Source organism: Pituophis catenifer, unplaced genomic scaffold, assembly GCF_029215685.1.
Source record: "Pituophis catenifer annectens isolate HBS135680 unplaced genomic scaffold, rPitCat1.0.hap2 SCAF_2, whole genome shotgun sequence".
In the NCBI taxonomy this organism is placed as follows: Eukaryota; Metazoa; Chordata; class Lepidosauria; order Squamata; family Colubridae; genus Pituophis; species Pituophis catenifer.
This window is the reverse complement of record NW_027256882.1, coordinates 97,060,182-97,084,785: the sequence shown is the minus strand read 5'-3', so window position 1 is coordinate 97,084,785 and position 24,604 is coordinate 97,060,182. Positions and strand designations below refer to the sequence as shown.

At 41.0% G+C, this 24,604-nt stretch overlaps 1 protein-coding gene across 3 annotated transcripts in view; it reads left to right on the top strand.

Annotated features, from left to right (window-relative positions):
• The window catches only part of TCOF1 (treacle ribosome biogenesis factor 1), a 55,609-nt gene that overhangs the window by 12,762 nt on the left and 18,243 nt on the right, over positions 1–24,604 (top strand). For all 3 annotated transcript variants that reach the window (XR_011599998.1, XM_070937223.1, XM_070937224.1), the window contains exons 5-14: positions 220–277; positions 1,593–1,675; positions 3,233–3,451; positions 4,159–4,365; positions 4,885–5,091; positions 7,228–7,408; positions 11,179–11,327; positions 17,011–17,229; positions 17,700–18,003; positions 19,337–19,419. Coding sequence is in view for 2 of the 3 variants with exons in the window: in XM_070937223.1 (XP_070793324.1) it covers positions 220–277; positions 1,593–1,675; positions 3,233–3,451; positions 4,159–4,365; positions 4,885–5,091; positions 7,228–7,408; positions 11,179–11,327; positions 17,011–17,229; positions 17,700–18,003; positions 19,337–19,419 (1,710 nt within the window). In the remaining variant the exon portion in view is untranslated. The remainder of the gene's footprint in view (positions 1–219; positions 278–1,592; positions 1,676–3,232; positions 3,452–4,158; positions 4,366–4,884; positions 5,092–7,227; positions 7,409–11,178; positions 11,328–17,010; positions 17,230–17,699; positions 18,004–19,336; positions 19,420–24,604) is intronic.

Below are 24,604 nucleotides of genomic sequence, written 5' to 3'. Positions count from 1 at the left end.
GAATGGGAGAAGAACAGATGTGTTCATCAATTTAGAACTGGAAGTGAAGAGCGTGAGGTCACCCCAGAGTACATATTAAGCAGGCAATTGTTGTTATGAAATCTCTGGGAAACCTTGAGTCAGAAAGTTGCTTTGAATGTAGGATATGCTGAAGTATCTATAAAAATGCTTTGACAATAACATGGAATGTCTTTCTCTTTTAACCAACTTTTCTTGTAGGGCTCTATCCTTGAGGAAGCAACATTGACCATATTAAGAGCCCCACCTTCCAAACCAAGTAAGTATATGGCTTAAGATTCTCATTGCAGTGTTGCATAGATAGCGCTCTAAATTTGCAGAAAGGGCCTCATCTTTATTATCTTACCGATAACAGTGAAGATTTTATTTATTTATTTATTTATTGGTTCGATTTATATGCCGCCCTTCTCCGGAGACTCAGGGCAGCTTACAATGCGTTAAGCAATAGCCTTCATACTTTTGTATATACCTGCTTAGTAGGCCTTCCGTCCCCCCTAAGCGGTGTTCTTTTTTTTTATACAAAGTCAGCTTATTGCCCCCACAATCCGGGTCCTCATTTTACCTACCTCAAAAGGATGGAAGGCTGAGTCAACCTTGAACCTGGTGGGATTTGAACTTGCAGTAATTGCAGGCAGCTGGTGCTACTTAACAGCACTTTAGTCCACTGTGCCACCAAGGCTTAATTCAAAAGATCTGCTACAGTAGTTTTGTGTCTCTCCCTCACTTAGGTAATCTCAAAGTTCTTACTCAAAGCCGAAAAAAAGTTCTAAATTCACTGTCAAGGAGAACATTCCTATTGCCAGTTACGAAAGCATCTTAAGATACCTTTGCCCAAACAATCCTTCAGAAAGTCTTGATGGGCTTACTGGAATTTTTGGAAATTCCAGAAAGGGAGTCTGCCTTAAATGACCTATAGGATGGGTGTTTATGCAGTATAACATCTCTATACTGAGCTGGCAAAAATAAGTTTCTTTTGATGCCAATCCAAATGCTATCTATAAATACTGCACTTCAAGAAAAACAGGTTTTAGAGTTTTTCTACAAATTTGGGACTCAAAACAACTTTTTGAGCCAAAAAGAAGCTTGTCATGATGGAGTATGTATGTAATTGTGTGACATCTAACATGTGATCATTGAGTTCTGAATATGTAGATAAGGATTGAAGGGTATCTTTGCAGTGTCACAGAAACATCTTTTTTTTTTTTTGCATCAGCATCTTTCACAGAGGTAACAGAACATACCTCTTACAATGCAAGAACCTTAGATGCTGAATCTACTTCTGGTTACTGTGTTTGGTGATGGTAGGAATGGATTGACCCCGCTTCAAAATTTGTACTAATATTTTAAAATTTGATATGTGGAGCAACAAAGATTACTATAGGATAAAGGGATATCTATACTACACTACACTACACTACACTACACTACACTACACTACACTACACTACACTACACTACACTACACTACACTACACTATACTGGGATACTATCATTTAGTATTGGTAACTATAAATGCTAAACATTTTTTAAAAGTGATCTCCTTTGGCATCAAATCCTCTTTTCTGTATTTTAGCTTTAAAGAAGGCGACGAGCACAAGCAAGGAGTCGAGTGATGATTCTGACTCTGAGGACGGGACAAAAGCACCAACAGTCCAAGTAACTCTAGTTAACAGTTTTCTAAATTAGTGGAAGGGTGTGTCCTTTTTGTCTGTGCCTGCAATAATAATTCACTAACTAAATAATTCACTCACTCTGCCTTTGCAGAGCAGGGAAAGTGCCTTTGAGAAAGAATACCCTTTGCTTCTCCCCATTTGGCCATTTCCAAAGGATATATTGAGGAAAATTTCCAAAGGATTCATACATCAACTCCATAGTATCAACCTCCAGACACTGCTCATTTGTTTAGTGAGCATTTTTGTCTTCAGAAGATGCTCAAAGAAGACATTACAAATCCAACGAATAGAGATGGGGGAATAGATTGGTCCTCTAATGACCAGTAAACACTGTAGAGCTAATTAAAATATGCACTCAAGTTTAACGAGGTTCTAAATTAAATGAACCTATCCCCATTATTTGAATCTCTTGCCACTTGACTACGTTTTTGTCTTAAGAAAACTTGAGATGTTGAGATGGAACTTTCCAACCTTTGCTCTTGTGCCAGAACTAGCTTTTTAAGGCTATCAGAAAATTCTTATGCATGGATTCTGCCATGTGCATTTTTGAATCAACAACAACATTGTCTCCAGTGCTGAAGTCTGAATTGGCACACAAGGACTTCGTTCCAAGAATGGGGAAGGGAATACATTCTAAGCTATTCTACTTCTGTAGAGAGGGAAAGTGGACACCAGGATGGGTATGAGAATATGAAATTGAAATTGTGAGCAGAATGCAATTCCTATTCCAATAATGGGAGAGCAGGCAGACTAGAATTGATTATTATAGTCGAATTTAGCATCTCACTTTGAAGAGAAATTCCTCTGTGGTGTAGTTTTGTTTGACCAAGGATGAAATTGGGTTGATTTATCTCTCTTGACTTTGACATGTGAGCCATGGTTTTCCTTTTCTACCTTCTGCCCCAATCATAATTATTTTTACATTTTCTTTTTTCCCCCCTTCAGATTCCAAATTGCTTTTCTCAAGAGGTTCTCTCCCTAAGCTGACCCTCTTATTCATTTCCTTCTCCTAGTGGGAAAGAAAGAAAACTTCTCCTGCCTAAAGGGGTTCCAGAAAATGCACGAGAAAACAACACCAACCTTTTGCTTCCTTTGTCCTAAACCTACATAACCAACTTTCCTGAGTTTTGTCAATACCAAAGAATAACACTGGAATATGAGTGGATATATTGTCCTCTACTTTTAACTCCTTCAATTTAGAGCAATAGACTAGACTTGATAGAATAACGTTACTCAATGGATCAAATATGCTTCCAGTATTAACTGGGTTTTATCCTCCTCTTGTCCCAACTTGACTATTCCAATGCATTAGCTAGAGCAGGGGTGTCAAACTCACGTCGTCACAGTGGCATAACATGACATATCGGGATTTTTTTCCTCTTCACTAAAGCGGGCATGGGCGTGGCCAGTGTGTGACACATCCAGCCCATGGGCCGGGAGTTTGACAGCCCTGAGATAGGGTATGCATCTTTAGTAGCCAATACCTATGCTGTTTACCTCATCCCGCAATACAAGGAACATTTTTTATCTTTCCTTCTAGATTAAAGCAGCTGTGCAAAATTCCCCGATCAATAGTCCACTGCTGAACAAGTCACCAGTCACTCCTGGCTCTTATGCAAGAAATACAGTAAAGGTAATCGCAGCAAAGCAAGCCAGTGCAAAATCTGGAAATGCAAACAGAAGCCCAGAATCAACAGACACTTCAGAAACTACTGACTCATCGGATAGTGAGACTAAAGCACCTGCTTCAGTATCACAGGTGAGATGCATTGGTAAAGTTGGCCAAGACACTGATTCCAACATCTGAAGCCAATGGGTACAAAATGTAGGAAAGGAAAACCGCTTGAAACTGGTCAGTCCAATGAAGTGTCTGGAAATCCACTGTATAGGAATTATTAGGCAGATACTATTTCATTGCCAACTATTCCTGTGGAATCTAAAGAGCTGTGAGAGCTGATTTATAATTTAGAGAGATAAGAATGTCATAGTGACAACTAGGTTCTCACTTTGGTATGATAGATTGAAATTGGAATATAAAGTAACCAAGTGTTTAGTTAACATAATCTTCTGTAAATTTCACCAGACTTTAAGATTACAGACAATGCCCACAAAGATAATTGTTTTCACTTGCTGCTGAACAAAGATTTCACCCTTATGGCTGTTTTCAGGCTGCAAATTTACCAGATTATCTTTTACCCTGCTCATACAGCATGTGTATTCTATAGGTATATACACACAAAATATACACACAAACAAATTATATTTTTTTTTAAAAAAATTATATTGCTCTGTATTTAAAAATAAAGTTCAGGGAAAAGAAGTTGACACAGCTTCAGAATAATTTAACCTGCTTCCCAAGCCTTCTCAAGATCTATTACACCAGGATGTCTTGGTCAGGAACTCTGACTTTATACCATTTCTCTAATCTCTTAACAATAGTTAAAATTATGTCAAAAAAATCCTCAGGCCGCCAAAGCACCAGGGAAAAATGCAGCATCAAGCCCATTAAAGAAGGCAGTTTCTGCTTCTGTTCCATCAAAATCCACCCAGAAGTCTCCCGCAACCATCTTATCAAAGCCACCGCCTCCTTCAAAAGAAGCCCAGAGTTCAGACAGCAGCGACTCATCATCTGAAAGTGACGACGAGACTCCGCCGGTTCCCATAAGTCAGAAGGTTGGTGTTCTTCAAAAGTAGGAATGGTGATCTTTGTTTTTGCATGAGCCAACCATTTGTAAGTTGATTTGCTTATTTTTTAATAAGACATTTACAGCCCTCCAAGGTAGTATTTCTGGATAGTGTAACAAAATAAAACAATATGAATGCTAAACAGGTAGTCCAGGACCACTTTTAAATACCAGTTCTGTTTGGTAGGTTTTACTATGCATGTACAGTATATATAGTATAATTCTATTCTTACCCTGGAACTGCTTGAAGCATTTGGAAAATTCTGTGGATATATACACACACAATAGTTATATTTTTCTTTATTTAACTCGTCATAACATTCTGTACTTATAAATAAAGTTCAGGGAAAAGAAATTGATGTAGTTTCAGAACAATTTAACCTATTTCCCAAGCATTCGTTTTCATTTATTACACCAGAATGTCTTACTCAAGTTCATGAACTCGTGATTTATATCATTTTTCTAATATCTAACCATAGTTAAAATTATCTCCAAAAAAAATCCTCAGGCCTCCAAAGCACCAGGGAAAAATGCAGCATCAAGCCCATTAAAGAAGGCAGTTTCTGCTTCTGTTCCATCAAAATCCACCCAGAAGTCTCCCGCAACCATCTTATCAAAGCCACCGCCTCCTTCAAAAGAAGCCCAGAGCTCAGACAGCAGCAACTCATCATCTGAAAGTGAAAGTGAGATTTCGCCGGTTCCCATAAGTCAGAAGGTTGGTGTTTTTCCTCTAGGAACGGTGGTTTTGGTTTTTGCGTGAGCCAGCCATTTGTAAGATGATTTGCTTATTTTTAATAAGATATTTACAGCCTGCCAGGGTAGCTTCTTTGGATGGTGTAAAAAAAAAACCCATGAATATTAACCTGCTAAAATATACTAACAAAAATGTCATACCGGTAATTCAGATAAAATGGTCATCCCCTCTTTCCACAACTAGACATCAGAATCATCAGGTTTTGAATGATTTCCTAAAAATATAAAAAGGGGTGAAGACAACTTTTGGAGTGCATATTCCATAAAGTATCACAAAAAATGACAGCCTTCTGGTCCATGGCCTTTTAGCTCTCATGTCAGTGATCTTAAGCAGGCTTCCTCTAGAGCAGAGATGAGGAATGATGGCCCTTTAATGACGTGGAATTCTGGGAGCTGAAGTCCACAAGTTATAAAGGTTCCATCGTTCCTCACCTCTGCTCTAGATGATCAGACAGAATAATTTCGCGTTCAAAGGTCCTTTTCTTTGCCAATGTGTGTACCCCACATCTTAAAGCAATATAGTTCTAGCTGTCTCCATTGGCATTTCGGAAGCCTAGTGTATGGTACACCTATTATCTGCCCCATCTTCCATCTGTAAAATTTGGTCTCTGCCTCTTGCTGCAGCTTCCTGATTTTTCCCTCCATTGAGATAAGTCTGTCATTCTCCATAGCACTGCTTTTGAACACTTCTCAGTACAAGGTGAATAGATATGTTCCTTTCCGAATGTTTCGCATACGTCTCCTTTGGTTGCTCCACTGTGAGCGCCATGGGAGTCGGCAGAGCCAGGTCTTCAAATGCTTTTGACGGGCCAGGAGAAAATATGTATTATGAATGAAAGATTTGTGTAAAAGCAGAACGTCATCCAACTTATCCATTCAGTTAACATTGTTAGGATAATTACATTAATTTGGAAAAAAATAGGCCAAAAATGACAAAATTGTGCATATCAACTGACTAGTAATAACACAAACATCCAAATTACTGGAATTGAAGACTTACAAAGGGGGAGGAAAGAAAGAAAAAGATCCAATTACATAACTCCTTTCCCCTTTTTAGAGAACATGCGTTTTCTCGCCAGCGATTGTCAGGTGTGTTTTGCACCACATTTTACACCGTCTTACAATATTCATTGTTGTCACACAGAGGAATAAGAAAGAAAGAACTGCTGTTAGAGACCTAGCAGCCTTGGCATTGCCCTGTTTAACAGATAAAAGCTGCTCAGAAAATGATTTCTTTTCTTGCCTCATTTTTTGTTATTCTCCCTAGAATTCTTAAAAATGCAGCAGACCAGATGCTGAGTTTCTTGAAAAGACAGCTTTGATTTAGCTTCCTTTGGGGGGCTTTGAAGTCTGGTGTAATTCAGGCAACTGTAGCTTGTATCACTCACCGCTGCGTGGCTTCCTTCTAGGGCAATTGAATGGCTGGTTGTCTTTTGTAAAAGTAGTGCTTTATCCCCCTTCTTTCCAAAATAAACTCAATTGCAAATGCATCTCCATGGGGTTGTAATGTTTATACCATGGGCATGGTCCATCTTTAGTTACTAGCAAGACCAAAGGATTTCAAATCAGGTATTTGTTGTGTGTCATTTAAGAAGCAGTTGATCTGACAAATTAACCAATTTAAATGTTAATCATTTGTTTGTTTATGAAATTTATTGGCTGCCCATACTGCCACAAAGTAACTCTGGGCATCTTACAATCTTAACAAAATAAAAACTATACAAAGCTAAAAGACATTCATAAAATACCATGAAATGTATTTTATTGTAAATAAAATGTTACACACAAAAAAATCTGATATTCAAAGATATTTAAGAAGCTTGGCAGGCAGATTAAGTTTTTGTATCTGTTTCAGGCTATACAGGTAATCCTCGGGTTACTACTCTAATTGGGACCAGAATTTCTATCACTAAATGAAGCGGTTGTTAAGCAAAGCATCATACTTAGCCACGGCAATCCCAGTTGTGATCATTGCTGTTTTTAATGGTGGGAATATATCATTTTGGTTCTGTTAGAAATTGAAGAAGGAAGGAAAGGTATATGAGAAATCAGTCCATTTTATCTGTATGTCTGCCTGTTTTTTTCCTTTGTGGTGCAGGGTTTATCAACTCCACGTCCTTCGGTGAGGACCAGTCAAAATCAGGCCAATCAGCCTGGGATCCTACCCAAAGCTGCACCAGGTGTTTTGAAGAAGAAAGAAGCCCAGAATGAAAGCAGCACCTCGTCTGACAGTGAGGATGAAACTGACCTTACACCATCCAAATTGCCAGCTCCATTTAGTAAGAAGGCTCCAGCCCTATTGATGCTCAGGGAAAAAACCTTTTATTTTCAGCGGCTCTACTAATTTCTTTGCTTAGCAGCTTGACAGGGAAAGGACACTAATAACAAGGCGATGCACAAACTGCATTCTGAAGTGCCAGCACTGATGCCAGTTATTTCAAAACTGACACGAGAGATGTGTTAACATCTTCAATTTTTCCTTTAGCCTATAGCCGTGATGGCGAACCTATGGCACGCGTGCCACAGGTGGCATGCGAAGCCATATTAGTGGGCATGCCAGCTCAGCTCTGGGGCGCTTGCGCGTGCCGGCCAGCTGATTTTCGGGCCTTCTGGGCCCACCAGAAGTAGGGAAACAGGCTGTTTCCTGCCTCTGGAGGGCCTGGGGGCGAGGTGGGGAAGGCCCGTTTTTCTTTCTTACCTGGCTCCAGATCCTCTCTGTGTATCTGGGAAGGGCGAAAACAGCCTTTCCCAATTGGAGGCCCTACGGAGGCTGAAAGGGCCCATTTCGGTGGGACAGGAAGTGATGTTTTTTCCTGTCCCCAGCCTCCAGAGACTCCTAGAGAGGCTCCTAGAGACTCCTAGAGAGGTTCTGGAGGCTGGGGACAGGAAAAAATGTCACTTCCTGTCCCACCGAGAGTTGGGAAATGGGCCCTTTCAGCCTCCGTAGGGCCTCCAAGGGAGTGGGAAAGGCTGTTTTCGCCCTTCCCAGATACACAGGATCTGGAACCAGGTAAGAAAGAAAAATGGACCTACCAGGCCATCATGTGCCAGGAGCGGGGGGGAGGGGGTTGCACACGCATGCGCGTGGGCACGTGCGCGCGTGACCCGCCCCCGCCCCCCCCCCCCCTCTCCTGGCACGCGATGGCAAAAAGGTTAGCCATCACTGGCCTATAGTGTCAGCATGTCTCACCAATTAACTGATGCTCCCTTGAAGGAAATTGGATGTTCTTGTCCTTTGTGGTATTGGCAATCCCAGATTCATTTCTGAATGATGAGTTTTTCTAAAGATGGAAGAAAACCAGTAATAAACAGATTCATGATTCTGGATTATTCACAATTGAAAGCAGTTGATTTATCTTAATATGATTAATTTTAATGGTTCGTTTTCTTATGAAGAAGCCCTAACAAGGCCAAGCATAGCTGTTTTGTGATTAATGGTGTCAGATATTGGAGCATGGAGGATCTTGTTAATTGAACAGTAGTATAAATAAGAATCTGCTAAGTGTCTTATGTTTTTTGGCTTATTTTCCTCCGTCATCTGTAGGCAGTATTTTCATCTGTTAGAGTGAAAGGGTACAGATTTTCTTTCAGCTGCATTAAAGATAAGTTTCTACTTTTATTTGCAACTTTCTTCACCATTTTGTACATAGATTTTGTACAAAACTTCCCTTTGTTAATATAAACTTCAGAAATATTTTCAATTTTTAACTGTTCTCATTGTTACTTTATGAAAATTCTTCTTTTAAACCTGTGCCCTATTTTACAAACATCACATTCTTGATGTTCTTTCAAATGTATCTTTCTCAAATGTATCTCAGAAATAGTTTCTTGTGTGGTTTTGCCTATAGCCATGATGGCGAACCTATGGCACATGTGCCACCTGTGGCATGCGGAGCCATATTAGTGGGCACGCGAGGATTGCCCTAGCTGAGCTCCAGCGTGCATGAGCGTGCTGGCCAGCTAGTTTTCGAGCCTTCTGGGCCCACCGGAAGTCAGGAAACAGGCCATTTCCGGCCTCCAGGGGGATTGGGGAAGGCCGTTTTTGCCCTCCCCAAGCTCCTAGAAAGCCTCTGGAGCCTGGGGAGGGTGAGATAAGGGCCTACAGTGCCATCACGTGCCAAAAGCAGGGGAAGCGCGGGGGGGCATATGCGGGGGGGCGCATTGAATTATGGTTGTGGGCACGTAAGTGCACGAGCCCCCCGTGCGATCCCCGCTTTTGGCACACAACAGCAAAAAGGTTAGCCATCACTGGCCTATAGAAATACAGAGATTAGCAAGTTGTGTTTCTATCAGTGCTACAGCAGTTGACAGATCTCATAAATTTCTTCTTGCCGAAATCTGAGAAAAATCTGTTACAGCAGTAACGAGTGTTGAGTTGTTAATAACTATGAGAGATGATGTCATGTGGTGCTTTAAAACAATTGACTGAGGAATTCAAAACACCTTTAGAATATATTTTTAAACAAATCTGATTGTCTTGGAATTTAAAGTCTGTCATCTCTTCACCAGTTCCTTGGTATAGTTAAAGTAGGTTTGGCACACAGCTTTAGAACTGTAGCAGTTTTTAGTGGTGTGTATTTTGAAATTTTAAATTAAAGGCATCTTTCTGCAGTTAGATTTTATTATTATTGTAATAAAAGCTATGTACAGTTAGTCCTGACTTACAGCCCAAAACTGAGCTCAAAATTTCCGTTGCTGAGCAAGACAGTTGTAAAATGTATCCCATTTTTTACAACCTTTTTGCTGCAGTTGTTAAATGAATCGTTGTTGTTAAGTGAATCAGAATGTTAAGCAAATTTGGCTTCCCTCATTAAGTGCTAGTTGGAAGCCCGCTGGGAAAGTTAAAAGGAGTGATCATATGACCCTGGGACCTTTCATAAGTAAATGCCAGTTGCCAAGCACTGAAATTTTGACCATGTAACCATGGAGAGGCTGCAACCGTCGTAAATATGAAGTCCTTGTTTCAGTGCCATCTGAACGGTCACTAAACGAATGGTTGTAAGTCTAGGACCACCTCAATTTGTTTATTGAAAAAAATTGCAGTATCCATAGTCAGCCCCGCTGTTACGGTGACTGACTTCACAGTGAGGAAAATACTGTGTCTGTCATAACCAGGTAACTGCTAATGAGATTTATTAAATTTCAATGCTGTAAATTGAAATTGCGCATAGTTCTCCTAACCTTTTTGTCCCAAAGCTGCCTTGGGGGGAAAAAATCAGCATGACTGATTTTGTTTTTTTTCAGTATCAGGAAATTGTGGATAGTTTCACAAAATAATTTTTTGAAGAACACAGTGGCTGTTCCTAAGACGTGTTTGGCTTTTGTGCCTAAGGCAAACGTTCAACATTGTGTCTTCCCTCTCCATTCCACTAACCTTTTTTCTGATACAGGTAGTCTTCGACTTACAAACTGTTCATTTAGTGACAATTCGAAGTTACAAAAGCACTGAGAAAAGTGACTTATGGCTTAACGATCGTTTTTCACACTTACAACCATTGTAGCATCCCCATAGTCACATGATCAAAATTCGGAAGCATGGCAACTGGGTCCATTGCAGTATCCCAGGATCATATGTGAACACCTTTTGTAACCTTCTGACAGACAAAGTCAACTTCACTTAACAAATCTGTTACTTACTTAGCAACGGCTGTGATTCACTTAACAACTGTGGCAAAAAAGATCATAAAATAGGGCAAAATTCACTTAACAAATGTTTTATTTAGCAACACAAATTTGTGGTTGTAAGCCGAGGACCACCTGTACATATTTAAACATATTTCTAACCTGCGTGTGATATAAAAATGTATTTCAAAAAGGCAGTTCATAACATACCAACAAAATACAGTTATCAGAATGTGTATCGTCTTGAAATCATATTGCTTGAGCTGCCTTATCAAACATTTAAGAAAACTACTGAGAATCGATGCATCTTTGGGGCTCTTGGCGAAAGTCAGCAAAGAGAAAGAAGGAAGTGAGGCTGCGTGTTCTAATGGTGCAACCTTTTAGAACTGGCCGAGTTATCACTTTTCTGTCTCTTGATTGCTTTCAGCCCCCAAAGCAACTCCTGCAGCTCAGAGTGTATGTACAGTGAAGCCCCAGCCTCCAAAGGGACCACATCAGAAAGCCCAGCAGAGCGAAGATAGTAGTGAAGATTCAAGTGATGATTCTGACTCTGAGGAAGATAAAGTGGCCACTCAGGTAACCATAGAGAAATCTGTGGAAGGGGAAAGACTGTGCCCTACCATTATTATTTTTTTTACAAAACCCAATGGGGGGTTTTTTGGTTTTTTTAAGCTGTGAATGTTCTGGCATTGTTTGTAATCGTTTGTTTTATCAGTAAGAAGGAGAACAAGGGGCTTGAAAGGGGGCTTCTATCTCAGGAACAAAGCTGTGAATGAATTAAGATACAGATAAGAGTATTTGGTTAATTTTATTATTGCATCATCATTGTACAAAAGTGGGCAATTAAATATGTGATGTAAGAAGATATGGTGTGATTAAAAATACCACAATTAATACCACAATTATAACCCAGTACCACAGTTGCCTTTTCATTTTTTTTCCCCATCTACAAAGTAATATTTAAATACTTTGCTTTGCTTTAAACTTTTACAGTTCCTTATACCTGAGTCATTTTTTTTCCATTTTTTTAAAATCAGTTTTTCTCTTTTCTTTACACTGTCTTAGCTTGCCTTGCTATGTAATATGTTATATGTAAGGAAGTCATTCCTATTTAAATTTGATTAGATTTCTGTTGCTAATATATACAGTAAATTTCTCAGTTTTTGTTTGCTTGTGCTTCTTGATGCTGCATGTTCTTGGATTATTTTTTTCTTTGCTATCAAAAATATAAGTTATATACTTGAGCTTGTTAAAAACTGTTCTTTTTTTAAGTAAATTGACTCAATTTATATTTAATGAGATTAATAGTATTTTGGATTCAGGGATTCCCCCCCCCCCCCCCGTTAACGCCACAGCTAAGTGTCTCCTTTTTTTCATCTCTGTTGCCAGTCTGAATACTAGAACATTTTTGTCCATTGAATCTTTCATATAAGGAGGAAGCCTCTGTAATTGTTTCAATAATTGCTTCCTTTCCCATTTTCTTTGTAGGTAGTAAAAATATTTCCTATATGCTTTGTTTTCTTATATTGTTCTAATCTCATAATTCTTTGTGTCACAAGTGTTCACAGAAGCAGTTAGTTAAAACCTGCAAATTCCCTTTTAACAAATGGTGTTAATAATTCAAATCATATCCAACTGCTATATGAACTGAATGGAATCTATTTTTCAAGTACTTTCCATTCCAGAGCTCATCTTTACTGAAGTTTTTCTTGTATAAGAAATTCTTTTGGAATTTCTTTACTTCCTTCCACTGGAAGAAAAAGGAGGAGGGAGGTTGGCAGCATCATTGGTTGATTTTGAAAAAAATCTCATCTGTGGTGCTACTGATGAAAATGTGGCCTGTGGGATACAAGAATCCTTCAGCCATGGTTTCTTAGCTTAATTCCATCCCTTTAATGCATAGCAGTTAATACAGATACCACAAATTTCAGAGCAGGAGGCAGGAGAAAATCTTCTGGCAACAAACTGCCACCCATCCATTCCCCAGTCCCAAGACTCTTGCCTGAGAAAATGGAATGGTAACTGGAGTGAAAGAGTAAGGTCATGAAACATTTCCTGTTACCTGATTCCCTATTACAGTTCTCTATACTAGTATTTCTCAACCTCAGAAACTTTAAGAAGTGTAAATTTCAATTCTCCAAATTCCCCACCAGGAATTTGGGGTTATTGTAAAATTGAACTGCTGTTTCCTCAATTTCTGGGCCAAGGGGGTGCACTGTGGGTAAAGTGGTGCTGACAACAGAAGTAGCAGCAAGTTTAGAATTCCAGTCTAGAAGTGATACCTTGGCTGTCCAAGTAATGTCTGCAGAAGGGTAGAGTGGATTCCTGTCCAGTTATATTTTCTTTTTCTCTTGCCCTATTTCCAGAGCCTGGTGACTCAGGTTCTAAGTGTCAGAATTGGCTCCCTAATACGAGTTCTTGAGTAGAACTGCCAATTGCTGCAGTTGTTCTCAAAATTAGAAATGGGGTGAGAAGGCCAGAATAAAATCATTGCAGGAAAATTGCCTAGAGAGTTCTTGATGGTTGATTGAGGGGGGAGATTAATATGCTATCTGATCTGGCTTTGAGAATGAATGAATGAGAGAGAGAGAGAACAGTGCTTTGTTACTTAGAAAGCATGTCTATTTTTTAAAAAATATGTTGGATATATACATTTATATGTTGTTGCCTCAGGTGATGAATATGAAGGGTACATGGGAGCGCACACAAAAAAGTCTAGTGTTTAGAATTGATCAGGAGAAGTAAATTTGAAAGACTATTTTGTGTGACAATTAAAAAAAAGAGACAGAATTGTAGGTAGAAGTATAACATTAGGCTGTAAAAACAGTCTAATGTGCTTTTACTTTGAATTAAGCCCCATTGAGTTTAATGAGTGTGCCATCTGGGGAAAGCAAATGCAGTTGGTGATTAATTGCTACTGATTGTGAATACCTTAAAAATACAAAGTGGGTAGTTGACAGAACTCAATGGCATGGAGTTCAGGAAGAGGCTATAGTTTGTAGTCTAAGAATCTCTTCTTTCTCTGTTTTGACCCAGTAAGATGACTTACTGTGTCAAAAGTACTCAAGGGCAAAAACTGACATTTATTAGGTTTTTGGCTTTGGATTTTTGAAAGGGACATGGATCTGAAATATGTCACGCAAAATCTATTCCATTCCTTGAATTTACTTTTGTAATTCTGACACTCGGAAGATTTGAAAAGTCTCAGCAAAGGGGATATGGACAGCTGGAAGCATTTGTATACAATTAGAAGTGCTCTAAACCAAAAAGAAAACCTCTAAATCTGCCATGTATATAGTAGATGGAAGCCCATCTGTGCACACTTGCTTAATATTTGTAATTTCTGCTCCTTTTTTTTAATGATGGAAACGAGAAATTCTGCAGAGCACTCTTGTTTTGTAGCTCTTGGGAAATGTTGTTCCTCAGACTGGAAGCTTCTTTTTGTTGAAAGAAGAAAAGACTGAATTGATGATTTATCCATTGACGGATTAAAAAGGGTCAGAGAAGACAAGGAAAGAATTGGCAATCAATAGAAAGCATAATTTTATGGGGTTTTTTTTCATTTCATTATTATTATTATTATTTGTATTGTATTGGGAAAAAATTGTATTGGGAAAAAATCTATTTTTAAAAAATGTTAGTCTTTTAAAAATTCAGCTTTGCAGTTTCTTCCGGATGAATCCTGAAATTTCCCTAAGTACTTCATTTTGTTCCACTTATTTTCATCACCTTAAGAGGCTAGAATCTGAGTTTTTTTAAAAAAGGAAAAAAAAGTGACAGCCAGATTTTTCTGTAGAGCGCTATAATTTGTTTTCAGTACAGTTCCAATATAGCAGCCCAAACCCAAACAGCAAAAGAAGTAAATAAAATAACAATGTAATACTCTTAAGAGTAGTAGCCTGTAGCTAAAGGACCGAAGAGAATCAGCCTATAGCTCTGTTGACAACACATGATCTGTATCTATTGACAAATACAATCACATTATGAACTGAATGCCGTGCGTTTCCCCCAGATGAATCCCTCTTAACACACTGTATAGTAGATTGGATTCCGGGTCCAGGTCCAGGAAGACAATAAAATCACTACAAGGCCCTCAAATAAGCTTGTCCTGATTGCAAAACAAAGACTCTTCCCTCACAAAGGTTCCCATATTTTGAACTGAAATCCCCATTCCTACCCCATCTCTCCTGGTATCTCTCCACCTGATAAGAGGGACAAAATTCAGAAAGCCCCTTTCTAACACCAATGTTGTTTGTGCTGAAGGGAACATAGCTTTTTTTTTTTTTTTGCACATTTTAAAAATAGCCCTGAGATTGCTGACATTAAGTCCTAATCAACATCCTAAATATTTATAACAACCACACACCACACACCCATACCTTTTTTGCAGTTCTTTTAGGTGAATTAGGGAGAAAATTATAGGGTAGAGCAAGACAGATGAAGTAGCAAACTTACATTTTTCCCCACACGCCTTTCCTTTTAATAAAAGGAAGATTGTGGCTGAAACAAGATGGCGAGCTGCTTAGCGGTTGTGGGGCCTCCTGTAATGGAAGTTGCATGCAAACATATAAACAAAGTCTGTTGGCATCTTGGAAACCAAGCAACTACAAATGTGTAGGCACACGGGGTATTTTTTACGGAAAGGAAAATGAAGGTTGACATTTGCAGATTGAACACCATCTTAGAAGCTAATGTAGAAGCAGATTACAGCTTTTATAAGATTCCCTTGTTTTGAAGCAGACCCTTAAATGCATTGACATCGGGACAAGTGAAGGAATGCCTGTGATCTTTCCCCGTCCACACACACACACAAACACAGCCAGCCGAGGTTAAGGAAGCACTTGGAACACACCCAGGTCTTTATCTCCAACTTGGCAGCGATATACACACCGTCTGCCAAGTGCTTTATTTGCCACAGAAAACAGAAAGATAATATACTCAGCGTACAAGAGTCCAACAGAAATAAATATTCCTCTCAGCAGTTTCGGACGAGGCTTTAGTGACTATCCAAGGTTTATTTTTGTTCGTCACAGGGATCACTGGCCACCACCCTCTATTATATAGTCTCTGGGGTGTGGTCCAGTGACTCAGTTCTAATCCCTAGCACGCCTCCTGAGCTGCTGCAATCATTTATCACGCCTTCGGAGGCGTGCGTCCAGGAATGATGTCTCTCCTTCACTCTCATCCGAGACACCTGTCTCCCTGCTAATCTCCTCTCCGTCGGCCGGCACCTGAGACAGTGCCAGAGGGGAGAGGCCTGGAGAGGGAGGCCTGGCTGACTCCTCTTCCTCATGCTCGGAGCTTTCTTCCTCCGATGGGACAGGCTCAGAGGGCGGGGCCACAACAGCCTGCTCAAATTCCTGCCCGTCCATGTTTTAGGCCATTTTCTGCTTCTATAGAGCTACCACGAGATAGGAGCAGCTTGTGTGTTGAATGCTGCTACAATCTAATTCCTACACTTACCAGGCCTCTAGAAAATAATTGGAAACAACTAGTGATAGTGGTTAGGCAACTGATTGATGATGTGTCATCAAATCAGTATCATCTCTTAGCAGCCACAAAGATCTTGTCCATGACAGTCTGTTCCTAACCTGTTCTTTCAGGTCTTTTAATAATATGCCCATTGCCACTGTTACTTGAATCCATTCGCATTGTTGCAGGTCATCTTTTCTTTCTTTACTCCTTTCCCAGCATTAGATCCTGCTCCTAAGAGCTGGGTCTTCACATAATGTACCCAAAGTAGGATAATTTGAGCCTGGTCACTTGTGCTCAAGGGAGAACTCTGAGTTGATTTGTTCGATGATCCATTTGTTTGTCTTTTTTGGCTGTCTGCAGTATTCTCAGGAGTCTTCTCTAACAAAAAAAAAAAACCTTCAAAAGCACCAGTTTTCTTCCTATTTTGGAAAAGTTCTTACTTTTCAAAATCCTGCATATTTTTCCATAGAGTACCTCAGGAATACTAAGATTTGTGTGATTCTAATCTTTGTAGAGATTGTTACGCACAATATTTCAATATCTTTTCCAAGACTTTCATGGTTGTTATATCAAGTGCTATTCTGTTGCTTATCTTGACTGCTTGGTCCTTTATTGGCTTGATCCTAAAAGATGGAAGCTGTCCACCACTTCAGTATCTTCGTTGCCAATTCTAAGGTGGCTATTCTCCATGTTCAGGCAACTGAATTACTGATTTCATTCCTTTGAATCGGGAATTACTCTTATCTTCGCCACAGTCTAATTCTGCAATATTTTATTTCCATAGAAACCAGCTCAGGTAACACGTCAACCTGCTACCAGTCCTGTGAAAAGCGTGACAGCCAAGAATGCAGGGCTCACATCAAGCAAACCTCAGCCAGCAGGGAAAGGGGGGACAGCCTCAACAAAAGCAGGAACTGTCCCTGTTCCAAAAGCTTCTGAGAGCTCAGAAAGCAGCAGCTCTGATTCTTCAGATAGCAAAGAAGCTGAGAAGCCAGCAAAGCAGGTAAAAGGAGAGGTCATTCTTCCATACAAGAAGCCACTCTTCAAGAAGGTTGTTCTCAAGGTAGATAAGATACTATAAGTGAAGCCACGCAGGTCAGGCTAATCTTACAGGTTCTCTTATTGGAACCAGGGGAGGTATCAACATCTTGACATTGGTGGAGTTGGCAAACTAGTGGTTCTTGGTTTTTTTTTTTTGCAGTGCAGATAACGTAGAAATTATTTATGTAAATTTTGGAATGGCTAATTGCTTTAAAGATAAAACAATGTTATCTTCAAGGGTATTTTGTGTATGTATTGAACTTCTGTGAAACAGTCAGCAATAGAAACTGGAGCATCCTGAGCAGATTTGCATAGTCTTATGATTGATGGCAATTCAGTATTGGTTTTGTTTCAGACACAAATGTCTTGTTGTTTCTGAGAAAATACACGTTTTAAACTGCATTTCCGGTTATGTTCTCCCCCCCCCCCCAGCCTCCTATTCACCCTTTTTTTAAGCTGGTGGCTGGCAAAGTAGCCATTCCTTCAGGAAAGGATGTACAGACCAACTTAAATACATCCGGTGCTGCTTCCAACAAACCCCGGAGATCTGCCACAAAAGCAACAGGGAAGGAAGAACAGATTCCCTCCCCAAAGGTTAAACAGAGCCAGGGACAGGCTCTGACTGCTAAGTCCTCTGGAATCACTATACATAAGGAGAGCTCCTCGGACAGTTCCTCAGACAGCAGTGAGGAAGAAGCAGAAGCTTCGACAACAGCCAAGCATCAGACCCAGCCTGGTAAGAGAAGCCCGATTCCACCAGGGGTGGGTGGCAGGAGGAGCTCTTCACAAACACTTGAAATTTGGAAGCCCAGTGAAGAGTAGATATTTGGAAGCACAGCTTGTTATGCACATAAGATGGCATTACCCACACAATGCAGCTTGCTCCTAAAATAAAAAAATGTTGCCCACTTGAGACATGTTTATGTCAAAATCACACCTCTGCACTTGCTTTTAGTTTTTTTTTTTTAATTTATTTTTTAAAAGGCTGAGCTCCTGAAATTCTTCTTTCTTTTCCTTGAAGTGTTCCACCACTTCAGCCTCCCCCAGTCTTGGAATATTTTTGGTGCAAACAGTTGGGCATAACAGTTTATCATTCTTTTTTTATAACAATAGTAAAAGAAAATGCAAGTTAAACGTGGAAAGAAGTGAAAGAAAAATAATAATAAAAGGTGTGCAGAAAAAAGAAAGGAAATTGGGAAAAAAGAATATAAAAAGGTAGCTTCTGATCTTCATCATGAGTAGAAACTTAATAATTCATTATCCCCCATAATATATGCAAATATCTCTTCTTCCCATAACCCATCCCTTAAATACATAAATCGTTAACATTTCAGTCATAGTGTCATCAAAAAGCCCATAAAAGGATCCCAGATTTATACAAGCATGTCTTATTTTAACCTTGGTCAGTGCGCTTTAAAAGGCTCTGCAGTTGAGAGCAGGATGGTTCCCTTTGTCTCCCAGTCCTCAAACTTAGGGGAAATCACTGTCTTGGTTTTCTTGTAAAGAGCAGTCATCTGGAGCACAAGTGGGCGATCTTCTTATCCTCTCCTTATCCAGAGAAGTTCCATGAGACCGGTCTCCTCATTGATCCTTGGGTCTTAGCTGCGGTTGTCATCTCAGCTCATTCACAGATGTCTTAGCTCGCCATTCCTCACCCAGAAGAAGCCCACCAATTCCTCAGATAGAGTCCCACAACAGTTCATATATCCAAACATTTAAATCACCAGTATCAACAAGTCTGGTTCAAACTAACATTTCAGTTCTCCATTGTTGACATTTGTTACTAATTGTTCTCGTGAAAGACATGATAGTGTGATTGAAATAGGAATAGAACTGCTGCAAGGACCTCTTTCATTGCATAAGATAAATTTACCTCTGCAATTCCCATCTCGTGAACTTTCATGAAGCCTTTATAATAAGCAAAGCTAAATATGTTAAGAGTCACATTATGTAACTGGACAACGAACATAAACCTTAATTTGACTTGATCTTCCCAGTTCCCACACTCTTTATGTCACAGCAGCTTTTAATTTTTCGAGGACTCTGAAGTCACTGTTTGCTTTTTGCAGCCACCCAGCAGAAACAAGAGCCAAAAAAAGAGTCAGAGAGCTCATCTGAGGAGTCCAGTGATGAAGAACAAGAAGCTTCTCAGGTATTTTTTCATGGTCTCAGGTACAAGTTCACTTGGCATCATTGGATATTTTGACTTATCTTACAGAGAGGGAGAGGGAGAGGGAGGGGAAGGAGAAAGCAAGCAAACTAGGTACCTGAAGATGGAGGAAATAGTCATTAGGAAAGAGTTGTCTGGAAGATCTGTTGTGCCGGTGAATCCAAACATGGACAATGAGTGGGCTTGAGATTCAGATGAATAGCCTGGCCCAGAGGAGAAAGTCAGGATTTTGTACTAGTATTGTTGTTGGGAAAGGCCTCAGATATGAACAAGTAGCCAGACATCAGTCCTGGAAGAAAGCAGTCCTGAAAGGCCTGGCAATCAGATCAGGACTGGGACATGGCAAGTAGCTTAACCAAGTTGAAGAACTGCACTTACTGGGGATGCTGGGGAAAGCAGCAACTGGTCACATATGGATGGAGGGCCAAGTGTGACGGCAAAGCCAAGAGCAGGGACTGTCCTAGAGTGAAAAAAGATCAAGGAAAGGGCAACTTTCAAGGAAGAATGCCAGAGCAGCCAGAAGGGAGTTGAGGTAGATTCCTGGCAGGAAAGGAAAGAGCTGAGAGACACAGAGATATCAAGTCGTGGTTTAAGTAGGCTGAAATTGAAGCCTCACAAGGCCTAGAAAACATTGTCCCTGTGCTAATAATACCGTGTTTCCCAAAAAATAAGACCCTGTCTTATATTTTTTTGAATCCTGAAATAAGTGCTTGGCCTTATTGCCATGCACTCAAAAGCTCGATTGAGCTTATTATTAGGGGATGTCTTATTTTGGGGGAAACAGGGTAGGAAACACTAATAGCAGTGCCCCAACCAGTAGAGACCTCATCCATGGAGAGCTGGTTGATGGGACTGATATCAATAGTACTAAGACAGAACTGACAGACTAGAATAGGATGCACAGAAAAAAGTCTAAATGAAAGAAAATAGTGTAAGGGAAGTATATTTAGGATCTACAGATGGGGGATAAGAATGGAGGTAATCAGAACTTAACTAAAGGAGAATAGTTTAATAATAACAATAGTAGAAAATAGGACAGAAATGGTAGAAGACGGGGGAAAGGCCATGAAGGACAGGAGGAAGACCTGTTGCTAAGACAACAGTCAGATAAAAGTGGCCTGAAAATAACTTGGGAAAGCATCTTAGGCAGGCTTCTCCCTGGTTCACATGGGGATGGAGGGAGAAACACATTCAGACTTTAAAGATTCTGTTACTATAGAGTCTACCTGGTAAAGGTGACAAAAACAGAAATTAAAACAGAGCTAATTAAAGACAATAGAATAGAGTTTAAGAAAGATCTTAGAATGGTAAGATGAAAGATAAAGAAACGTATTGTAAATAAAAAAGGGATAGGTGGTCTTTTAATTAATTTAATTTAATTTAATTAATTAAATTTATATGCCGCTCCTCTCCGAAGACTCAGGGCGGCTCACAATACATTTGAAAAATCATTATAAAAAGACATTGAAAAATTAAAAACATTAAAAACTCATTCACACCATTCATAGCCGGATCTCGCCAGATCACAAGAGCGAGATCAACGGCCCCAGGCTTGCCAGAAAAGCCAGGTCTTCACCGCTTTTCGGAAGGCCAATAGGGTGGGGATGGTCCGGAACTCAGGAGGTAACTGGTTCCAGAGAGCTGGGGCAGCCACAGAGAAGGCCCTCCCCCGTGGGCCCACCAGCCAACATTGTTTAGCTGATGGGACCCGGAGGAGACCAACTCTGTGGGATCTTACCGGTCGCTGGGAGCTATGCGGCAGAAGGCGGTCACCATAAAATCACTTGGGAGCAGTGGTGAAATCTAAAATTTGTTACTACTGGTTCTGTGGGTGTGGCTTGGTGGTGGTGGTGGGATAATGTGACGGTGGGCGTGGCCTTTTTTTTTTTTTTTTTTTTTACTTTTAAAACCATTTTTTCTACAACCTCTTCGGCATAAAAAAATGCTTTCAGAAGGCTCTGACGATCCCAGAGGCTTAAAAAGCCTCTGCTGATCAGGCAACTCAGCTGGGATCGTCAGAGGCATTTAAAAGAAAAAAAGGGGGTTTTTTTGTCTTTTAAAAGCCTTTGAGGATCCCAACTGAGCCACGCGATCATCAGAGGCTTTTTTTTTTTTTAAAGCATTTTTTGGCCAAAGAGGTTGTACAAAAAATGCTTTTAAAAGTAAAAAAAAAAAAGCCTCTGATGATTGTGCGGCTCAGCTGGGCATGGGGGAGTGGCAGGGATTTTTGCTACCAGTTCTCAGAACCACCCGCCTCCATCGCTACCGGATCGGGTGATCCGGTCTGAACCGGGAGCATTTCACCCCTGCTTGGGAGTCAACAATTGTGCCTTGTCTGCACCATCCATGAACCTACAATATGCCTCTGAACAAAGGATTATAAAATCAGAACCTTCATAGTTAACATGTTGGCTGCATGCTTTCTGAACGTGTACCAATCAGGATTGATTTAATGAAAATGAAAAATACAGAGCATTAAATAACTACAGGAGGAGCTGTACTATGCATGCAGCAGCAGTTTTCAGTTGCAATTTAAGCCATGCCGTAGCTATAAAAATTATGTTTATGAGCAATGTGTGGTACCAACTAGATCTGTGACACATTAGACTTGCATGCAAGCATGGGACTGTAGTAATCGCCAACAACCTCCCGTATGCATATTTAAAAGGGAATGAACAGAGAAACAAATTTATCCTGCAGGTTATAAATCCATACAACATATAAATACTTCCCCTCCTTTTCTAGAAAATTGAAGCATTTAACAGCTCCCCACTCCGTTTGCCTTTTTTCAACAACTGTGCTGACAGCCTACACATTTTTTCATGGCTTAGCCTACACATTACACAAGCTCGTTAGAGAAAGAAAGCAAAAGTTTTGAAGGAATTTGGATTTGCATGGCCGTATGTGCGCAGCTTGAGCCTTGTGTTGTGTGTCTTTTTTTTCTTTTTTGTCAAGAACTTAAGTTTGACAGCCCTGTCCCTTCAATTTGTAGCCAGAATGTCGCCCCCTAAACACATGTATCCAAGTAACTTATTGGGGGAGGCACACTTAGAAATGATACAGGGGAACTTGAGTCCTATGGGAATGAAAACTGACTAAATTTAGACTCCCCTCTATTGCAACTACTGACTGCCCACTAGGACAGGAAGACAGGACATGTTACAGGTTCCATCAATTAGGGCAGTAATGGTGAACCTTTTAGGGACGAAGTGCCCAAACTGCAAACCAAAATCCACTTATTTATCGCAAAGTGCCAACACGGCAATTTAACCTGAATAATAAGGTTCTACTACCAGTGGTGGGATTCAAATAATTTAACAACCTGTTCTTCTTAATGACTGGATGGGAGTGTCTGGGGGGGGTGTCATGTGACTGAGTGGACATGGCCAACTCTACGTCACTCGTGGGTGGTGCCTGTATGAGACAGGCAGGGTTGGGAAGGGAATCCAGGGGTCTCTGGTGGGAGGGGGGCAGGAGGAAAGAAAGATCCAACCTGTTTTTGTGTGTGCATGTGTGTGTGAGAGAGAGAGCGAGAGAGCACTGCCGCACTGCCGCCAGCCTGATATAACTCTGAGATTGGATTCGATCTCTCTCTCTCTCTCTCACACACACACACACACACACACACAGAGAGAGAGAGAGAGAGAGGTTAAATCGGATCTCTTTCTCCCTCCCTGCTTTAGGCAGGCTTAAAAAGTCTGCCAAGCCTGGCATGCTGCGGACGCCCCTCGCTCGCCCCTTTGCTGGCTTCCCCCCTCCATGGGCTCCTCGGTGCTCGTTCACGTTCTCCCTTCCCAGTTTAGCTTGACGCAGGCGGCAACGCAACTCACATTGTACTTTCCAAGCCTGCTGTCGGTGAAACTGGGCATCAGTGAGGGTTGGCTTTTTGCCTAGCTTTGTCTGGCTGTTGGGGGGGACAGGGGGGGATGGACGGGGGCCTGGGAAGGAAGGCTGCATCAAGCTAGACTGGGAAAGCTGGCTGCAAGAGGAAGAGAAGCCAAGTGAGCCGGACCCAGATGTTTCCTGGGTCCCCTCGTCTCAGAAGCAGCAACCTCGCACTCTCCCCTCTCTGCTAGCCCCCTTCTTCACACGGGATCGCCCAGCAGCGGAAACAGAGAGGGAGAAGGGGACGGCGTTCCTGCATGCTCCCGTTTCTGTGTGGGCACTCTCCCTTCAATGCTAGCGGCAGCCGCTGCCCCTTCTGTCTTTCCATTCCCGCTGCTGGGCGATCCTGTGCGAAGAAGAGAACAGCAACATTAGCACACAGAAATGGCAGCACGCAGGAACGCCGCCCCCTTCTCCCTCTCTGTTCCCGCTGCTGGGCAATGCCTACACATGCCATAGGTTTGCCATCACAGAATTAGGGTTTGTCATCTAATGAGACCACAAAAAAGAGCCTTCTCAGGTATGACAGCTTGATGAAGAGCAAGAGAGCTGGGAGAGAGTTTGTGCCACCACACAAGGCTGTGCACCCTGAGGAAGAATGTGAATTACGCTAAACATCTCGGCGTTCTCAAAACACCTAGGCCAGGGGTCTCCAAACACCAGGCCATGGCCCATATTGCACCGTGACCTATTCAAAACCAGGCTACGCGAGCGGCAGGCCAGTTCCCCTCCCCCCCCTCCCCAGCCAGACTGCCAAGTCTCAAAGATTGGGGCCTGCTGACCTAGGCAGACTCTTATTGTCTGAAGACATACTGGTCATGGGGGGAAACTTTCTATATCTTTTGAGCACAGGAATTTTAGTTCTGACTTTACTGCAACCAACATCTTTTAGTAAAAGAATCTATCACTTCAACCAAATGGAGTTGAGGTTCTTTCTTTCCTAAGAGATCAGACTGGGGCAGGTCTGACAGGTGCCGCCTTCTTTTGGGAACAATATTAACCCCCACCCTGTTTCTTTTCCGAAAGGCCCTAAAAGTGGCTATGTCAGTGGAACCGGGGCTACAAATGGAAATGGAACTGATCGAGTAGCTAACCTTATTGTATTGTTGCTACCATACAATGGGGATGGGGTAGGATTTTTAAATGGTTTTATTACATGATAGATCTTTTACGTTTTTAAATGTAAGCCTCCAAGACTCACCTATGTGTGAGTTGAGGAGCTAGATAAATTTGTTTAATAAATAATACATCTAAAACAGCCTTCCCTATCCAGTATCAAGAG